Below are 8,168 nucleotides of genomic sequence, written 5' to 3'. Positions count from 1 at the left end.
AGACACATATATATTTTATACTTGTTTTGAGGACAAAATACAATACATTTGGACGAAAAGGCGTGTATTTTGGTGTCTTATAAAATATTTAACTTCAAAATATGACTGGAGTTTCTCTTATAGAAAATATTAGAGCATTTCATTGAAGAAAGTAAAGCGTCTGTCATTGGAACATATCACCCGGGAACACATTCTATCTTTTTCTGTTTCCCAACGGTCATATTAGCTTGTAACACTGCACACGTTGACGTTTGTTTTGTTTTTTAGTGTCGGTAAAATTTGAATTCACTGTCATTCATCGTTTGAAATGGAGATTTTCGGTAGCACCTTTGACGATTCGGTGTTCGAGGAATCAAGAGCGAAGCCAACTGTTGTTGCACTGTCGTCTTACAATGCAAAGTTCTGTGAAGCAGAGGTGAGTGTTAACTAGCTACCCAACGTTAAGTAGCATCAGTTTTTTTTGCTAGCATTGCAATGTATGTAAATGTTTAACTATGAGTTGTCTATTTCAACAGTGGTTTTGGGAGAGCATCGACACAGATGATATTTTAGAGAAACAAAAGATCTTTAAATTTCGAGCTGATATGTCGTACAGGCGAAAAAACTTCCAGGTATTGACCCCTCTTCCCTTGAGTAATTTAGTTCCACACTGTCTATCATATCCATCTAGTATCCAAATGCTTTTCTCATCTGTTAACTATATCCATTTCCGAAGGAAGCTTTAAACGCCTACACTACCTGCCTCTCCTATATCCCTGACGGCAACCTGGCCATTAGACGGGACATAATGGAGGGAATGGCAAGGTGCTGTTGTCACCTGGGGAAGAGAGTGGAGGCCCTGGAGATCACAGAAACACTTGTAAGAACCGTTGCTGTTGAGTGAGTCTTATCTTTATACATTATTTTAACACACTAAGGTTTTTATTATACATAAATAATACAAAATACCTAGTCTTGTCATCCAGCCAGCCAGCTCTAGTCTGTGGACAAGGTTACAGTATACCAGGTAGTAAAATGGTTGTTTTGAAAATGAATTCCATGGACAGAAAAATGAAGCCTCCAACACCTGTCACCTCACCGGTCTACTTCACCTGACTGCGAACGTCCACGAGCGCTTCGGAGACCTTAGGAGCCAGGTCACGTGTCTGCAGCAGCTGTGTTCTCTCCACCCCTACCACCAGTGGCACTGGATGAAGCTGGCAGAAAGCTACCTTCATCTCCTCCAGCCTCTGTCAACACCCTCAGGCTCCAGTCCTCTTCAACAGGGAGATGGTGTAGAGCCACAGCCTGACTTTCAGACTGAGGAGCAACTGAAGGAAGAGCGTGATGGCGTTTGGCTCAAGGCCTGCATGTGTTTTGTCCGGGCCAGGTAAATAATCAGTGAGAGACAAGCAGACATCCTGTTGGCCTATTCTATATGGAATTCCATGGATACAAGCTTGTTGGGCAGTCTTTAGGACTGGTTTCCCGAACACAGATTTAGATTCTCCATTGAAAGTGCTTCTTAGTCCAGGAAAAGGCTTACTTTATCTCTGGGAAATTGGCCCTTGCCTTAAAGCAGAGAGCATTTTTACACATTCATCCTAAATGTCACTGTTTAGCACAGTCTTTGTCTTGTGAAGATGGTTGTTTGACTGTATTATGTTGCCTTGCCAGACTCCTCCTCAGGGCATTAAAGGGACAACAGTCATCCTTTGTTCTCCAGAACAGTGAGCGAGCCCTACAGAAGGCTGATGAGGCTCTACGGTGTCTGGAACCGAAAGACACCACACTACAGCTAGTCTCTGAGGTGAGACCGGTTAGAGACACAGTACATAGACTACAGTTCTCACATGGTGTCTATTCATCAAATAATGTCCTGTAGTTTGTCTTCTGGTATGTTTCAATGAAAGGAGATGTGTGGCTTGCTGACACCAAAATGTCATGGTTTTACTTTTAGATGTATTACAACTGACGATGCACATGTTTTGAAAAGGTAAGAGGTACACTTCTGACCAGATTGATCATGCATCGTTATTGGTGATTTGCCCTTCAGGTGATGTCAGAAGATCTAGTTCCAGAGAGGATGAGAGAGGACAACCAGGATGGAGAGAGCTTGGCAGGTCTCTCTCTGAAGGACTTTGAAGACAGGTGGTGGAACAGACTGGTACAGACAGGAGTACTGAAGGAGGATGGAGCTGAACTACCTTCTGTAAAGACCTAACTGGGCTACATGTTTTGATGAATGTATTCTTTAATATTGCGTGTAACAATGTGCTGACCGCCATATGAAATTAAATATTGTCACACTTCAATCTACAGTAAAGTTTAATTAGATAACTGCTGTATTGAATTTCAAAGTAGAACCATTTGGAAAAAGTGTGACAAAGGTTGGACACATTTGAGAACTTTTGATTTGCCATTCTGCATTACCTCGGGCTTGACAGTGTATGGATCAGAAGATTTGTCAGTTAAGAGGCCCTTGGCTAAGCGTAGCACACATCACTAGGTTAAGAGGCCCGGCCCATGTCTAAGCGTAGCACACATCACTAGGCTGTCACTCAGTGTGTTTCTATCAGGGTTGATGGGTGGAGGAGGAATTCATGTCTGTGACATGTTGTTTTTACTCCATTGAATTAACATGCACTGAAACACAAAGCTCTCAGCCTGAAGGCAGACAATGATCATCCTTATGAGATAATGATGTGATTGAAGTACTACTCCTGTACTCCAGGCATCAAGCAAAGGAAAACAGGCACATTTACTCTATGAAGGTTACTTGCCCATTTTCAGTTGTGAGAGAACATAATTTACCTCAAACAGGGTGTACTGTCAAATTTCAGTACGATGTTATTTAGGAACAGTAAACCACTGGCCAGTCTTGAGAAGTGGGTGTCTGTCCAACAAGCCGGTTGTCCCTCCATAAAGAAGGTAATTACTTTTAAAGGGTCGCCAGGTCAGGTGGTCTCCAGTACTATAATCACTGGAGAAGGTTCTCTGGAACATGACGGGCCTGGTTGCAGTGTGTCTCTGTGTGATCCAGTCAAACCTGTGGCTCCGGGGACCTGTGTAGTAAGACTGATTCACCAAGCACTGGGAGGTTGGTGGTGCTGTTTGCTGAGTGTTGGGGTGTCTCTGCTGGGAGGTTGGTGGTGCTGTTGGCTGAGTGTTGGGGTGTCTCTGCTGGGAGGTTGGTGGTGCTGTTGGCTGAGTGTTGGGGTGTCTCTGCTGGGAGGTTGGTGGTGCTGTTGGCGGAGTGTTGGGGTGTCTCTGCTGGGAGGTTGGTGGTGCTGTTGGCTGAGTGTTGGGGTGTCTCTGCTGGGAGGTTGGTGGTGCTGTTGGCGGAGTGTTGGGGTGTCTGTTGGGAGGTTGGTGGTGCTGTTGGCGGAGTGTTGGGGTGTCTCTGCTGGGAGGTTGTTGGTGCTGTTGGCTCAGTGTTGGGGTGTCTCTGCTGGGAGGTTGGTGGTGCTGTTTGCGGAGTGTTGGGGTGTCTCTGCTGGGTGGTTGTAGTTGGCTGAACCGTTGTGTTTTGGCTAGAGTATCTGAGCTGGGCTGTGGTGGTTGGTTGAACAGTAGATTCAGTGTTGAATCTGGGCACAACTGTGGTGGTTGGTTGAACCATAGCCTGGTTGTTGAAGTATCTGTTCTGGGTTGTGGTACCAGGACTGGGGCAAGGAAGGTTTGTCAGTGGGGTTGAGGTGGCTGCTGCTTGATGGGTGATAAGCGGCCTGGTAAGGTTGAACTCCGTTGCCGTTGTGAGGAAGGCTGGCACAGGCTTGGAGCTGGCATAGAGCTTCCTAAACTCCAGGTCGAAAGGCTCGACCGCGCTGCCCTTGAAGAGCACAGCCAGGCTTCTGTGGACCTGCCAGGACAGCCAGGTGAAACTGAGGAATAGAGCACAGTGAATAAATATTACTACTACAAACACGGCTGAAAATTCAAACAATAATTGTAAACAACTGAGGAGTCATAATGCATTGATTGATTTACCTATTCAGAATGACTTCAACCATCATAATGTTGATTTACCTATTCAGAATGACGTCAACATTGATGTGACTATTAGCTAATTATACAACAGAAATGTACCTGTATGATCCAGCCAGCACTAAAGTGCAGTCAATGATCATGAACTTCTCTTTGATCTGTCCAGTGAGTTTCCTTCCAGACTTTGCACAATACGTCTCTCCTTGTATACTACGGACCGACATTTTCTGCAGACAGAACACGGTGGCATTTCATGTAGCAATGAGTGAATGACAAACACAAACTATCATCAAATTGCTACTTTACAGTACAGTTAAAAAGATGAAGAAATGTCTGAAAGGTGTACCTTTAAAAAATAAAGTCAGTTAAGAACTAATTCTTATTCACAATGACGGCCTAGGAACAGTGGATTAACTGCCTTGTTCAGGGGCAGAAAGACAGATTTTTACCTTGTCTGCTCGGGAATTCGATCTAGCAACTTTTCGGTTACTGCCCCTACACTCTAACCACTAGTCTACCTGCCGCCCCTACACTCTAATCACTAGGCTACCTGCCTGCCCCTACACTCTAACCACTAGGCTACCTGCCTGCCCCTACACTCTAACCACTAGGCTACCTGCCGCCCCTACACTCTAACCACTAGGCTACCTGCCGCCCCTACAATCTAACCACTAGGCTACCTGCCGCCCCTACACTCTAACCACTAGGCTACCTGCCTGCCCCTACACTCTAACCACTAGGCTACCTGCCTGCCCCTACACTCTAACCACTAGGCTACCTGCCTGCCCCTACACTCTAACCACTAGGCTACCTGCCTGCCCCTACACTCTAACCACTAGGCTACCTGCCTGCCCCTACACTCTAACCACTAGTCTACCTGCCTGCCCCTACACTCTAACCACTAGGCTACCTGCCGCCCCTACACTCTAACCACTAGTCTACCTGCCGCCCCTACACTCTAACCACTAGTCTACCTGCCGCCCCTACACTCTAACCACTAGTCTACCTGCCGCCCCTACACTCTAACCACTAGTCTACCTGCCGCCCCTACACTCTAACCACTAGGCTACCTGCCTGTCCCTACACTCTAACCACTAGTCTACCTGACGCCCCTACACTCTAACCACTAGGCTACCTGCCGCCCCTACACTCTAACCACTAGGCTACCTGCCGCCCCTACACTCTAACCACTAGGCTACCTGCCGTCCCTACACTCTAACCACTAGTCTACCTGACGCCCCTACACTCTAACCACTAGGCTGCCCCTACACTCTAACCACTAGTCTACCTGCCGCCCCTACACTCTAACCACTAGTCTACCTGCCGCCCCTACACTCTAACCACTAGGCTACCTGCCGCCCCTACACTCTAACCACTAGGCTACCTGCCGCCCCTACACTCTAACCACTAGGCTACCTGCCGCCCCTACACTCTAACCACTAGGCTACCTGCCGCCCCTACACTCTAACCACTAGGCTACCTGACGCCCCTGCACTCTAACCACTAGGCTACCTGCCGCCCCTGCACTCTAACCACTAGGCTACCTGCCGCCCCTACACTCTAACCACTAGGCTACCTGCCGCCCCTACACTCTAACCACTAGGCTACCTGCCGCCCCTACACTCTAACCACTAGTCTACCTGACGCCCCTACACTCTAACCACTAGTCTACCTGCCGCCCCTACACTCTAACCACTAGTCTACCTGCCGCCCCTACACTCTAACCACTAGGCTACCTGCCGCCCCTACACTCTAACCACTAGGCTACCTGCCGCCCCTACACTCTAACCACTAGTCTACCTGCCGCCCCTACACTCTAACCACTAGTCTACCTGCCGCCCCTACACTCTAACCACTAGTCTACCTGCCGCCCCTACACTCTAACCACTAGGCTACCTGCCGCCCCTACACTCTAACCACTAGTCTACCTGCCGCCCCTACACTCTAACCACTAGGCTACCTGCCGCCCCTACACTCTAACCACTAGGCTACCTGCCGCCCCTACACTCTAACCACTAGTCTACCTGACGCCCCTACACTCTAACCACTAGTCTACCTGACGCCCCTACACTCTAACCACTAGGCTACCTGCCGCCCCTACACTCTAACCACTAGTCTACCTGCCGCCCCAACACTCTAACCACTAGGCTACCTGCCGCCCCACCTTTGCAATCGTTAGTGTCATTTAATTATCATGATGAAAATGACCATTAGCAGAGACTCACAGTGAGATGATTACTGTTGATCTGTAGCGTCTCACACATCTTGACAAAGACCTGCAGGTTGATATGGTCCAGGAGCAGGTAGACGGACACGTTCCTCTTCCTGGTTGCCTCCAGGATGTCACAGAACATCTCCACATCACTGAATGTGTCCATTACAATGGCCAGAACCTGCAGACATATCACGTGTTTGCTGTGATTGGTATCTTCCACATTATTAGTTGTCATTATGTACTTGGTATTATAAACTGGGTGGTTCAAGCCCTGAATGCTGATTGGCTGACAGCCGTGGTATATCAGACCGTACACCACGGGTATGACAAGATTTATTTTTACTGCTCTAAATACATTGGTAACCAGTTTATAATAACAATAAGGCACCTTGTGGTATATGGCCAATATACCACGGCTAAGGGCTGTATCCAGGCACTCCGCGTTGCGTCGTGCTTAAGAACAGCCTTTAGCTGTGGTATAGTGGCTATATACCACACCTCCTTGGGCCTTATTGCTTAATTATAGACGGTACTGAATCTGCTTGATCAAACTCTCAAAACGTCATTCTCCAACTTTCAGGGCATTCAGACATCAGCTGCTTTCTGAAAGTCTGCAAAAACATCATGCCGGTATAATCATGAGAGTAGATTGACATCTCCAAGTAGTTAACAGTGAAAGTTGTATCACGTACCATTGTGGCCTTGCTGATGAACTCTCTGAGCAGGTCTTTCATGCTGGCTGCTCTATCAGACTGGAAGTAGACCTCTACACTGGGTTCACCCTGCAGGCGGTAGCTCCAGTCCTCTGCCGGCCAGCCGTGGTCCAAGCCGGGGGGCTCGCTCTCAGACACGGATGGACAACAGGTGTTTGTCTGGGAAGAGGTGGTGGAGCCCTCTGCCTGGTTGTCGTTCTCCGTCCCACACAGACTGCTGGTGCTCAGGTCTGTAGTGTTCTCCAGGATATAACCTTTAAAGAAACATAAGTGATAATACATTGGCTTTTAGGGAGGAAGCCCTTTACAGTTGTGCAACAAATACAGTACTAGAACAGACAGATGGGTTTAAAGTAGATAAGAAGAGGCAGAGACAGACGGATGGTTTAAGGTAGATAAGAAGAGGCAGAGACAGACTGATGGTTTAAGGTAGATAAGAGGAGGCAGAGACAGACTGATGGTTTAAGTTGATAAGAAGAGGCAGAGACAGACTGATGGTTTAAGGTAGATAAGAAGAGGCAGAGACAGACTGATGGTTTAAGGTAGATAAGAAGAGGCAGAGACAGACTGATGGTTTAAGGTAGATAAGAGGAGTCAGGGACAGACTGATGGTTTAAGGTAGATAAGAGGAGGGAGAGACAGACTGATGGTTTAAGGTAGATAAGAGGAGGGAGAGACAGACTGATGGTTTAAGGTAGATAAGAGGAGTCAGGGACAGACTGATGGTTTAAGGTAGATAAGAGGAGGCAGAGACAGACTGATGGTTTAAGGTAGATAAGAGGAGGGAGAGACAGACTGATGGTTTAAGGTAGATAAGAGGAGGAACAAAGTAGAAAAAAAGACCAACCTTTCTCCTCCTTGGACAGGAAGTCCACCTCGCCCTCTCCGGCCAGTACTTCCTGGTACATGTCCAATCCCTGGTTCAGCAAGGCGTCCATGGCCAATCTGGTGCTCTCGTTGTGGCTGAGGTCAACGTCACCCGACACCAGGGAGACAGATGGGTTTTTCATCTCCTGTACACGCCGCCTCACCTTTCCCACCGGCTTGGACTTCAGGTACCACTGAACAGACAGGCCGTTGCTTTGCAGGTTCATAGTGAAGCTGTACAAGGCTCTCTGATCAACACGTATTACCTGTAGTTACCTACTGCTGCTACTGAGTGAAAAACCCTAGTGGAGACAGACAGGGATGGAGTAGCAGCTGTGAGGTTTCTGAGCCCTGCCCCCCCCCCAATCAATTGTACAGTTGGCTACACCCATAGAAGTAGAATTACA

At 47.7% G+C, this 8,168-nt stretch overlaps 2 protein-coding genes across 2 annotated transcripts; one reads left to right on the top strand and one right to left on the bottom strand.

The window, feature by feature from the left end:
• The first annotated feature begins 227 nt into the window (after nt 1–227).
• Nucleotides 228–4,287, top strand: LOC120031548 (uncharacterized protein C8orf76-like). Its single transcript, XM_038977352.1, has 6 exons — nt 228–415; nt 516–611; nt 716–859; nt 1,047–1,369; nt 1,657–1,789; nt 2,036–4,287. Exons 1-6 carry the CDS (start codon nt 308–310, stop codon nt 2,201–2,203), a joined length of 972 nt encoding a protein of 323 aa, XP_038833280.1. The 5' UTR covers nt 228–307; the 3' UTR covers nt 2,204–4,287.
• On the bottom strand, nt 3,023–7,988 carry LOC120031657 (protein FAM83A). Its single transcript, XM_038977453.1, has 6 exons — nt 7,742–7,988; nt 6,874–7,148; nt 6,192–6,359; nt 4,069–4,193; nt 3,640–3,863; nt 3,023–3,297 (listed from the first exon to the last, which is right to left on the bottom strand). The coding sequence occupies exons 1-6, from the start codon at nt 7,986–7,988 to the stop codon at nt 3,023–3,025; spliced, it is 1,314 nt and encodes a 437-aa protein (XP_038833381.1).
• Nucleotides 7,989–8,168: the final 180 nt, after the last annotated feature.

This window comes from Salvelinus namaycush, chromosome 37 (genome assembly GCF_016432855.1).
Source record: "Salvelinus namaycush isolate Seneca chromosome 37, SaNama_1.0, whole genome shotgun sequence".
In the NCBI taxonomy this organism is placed as follows: domain Eukaryota; kingdom Metazoa; phylum Chordata; class Actinopteri; order Salmoniformes; family Salmonidae; genus Salvelinus; species Salvelinus namaycush.
Note: the sequence above shows the minus strand (reverse complement) of the source record. Positions and strands in the feature narration are given on the sequence as shown.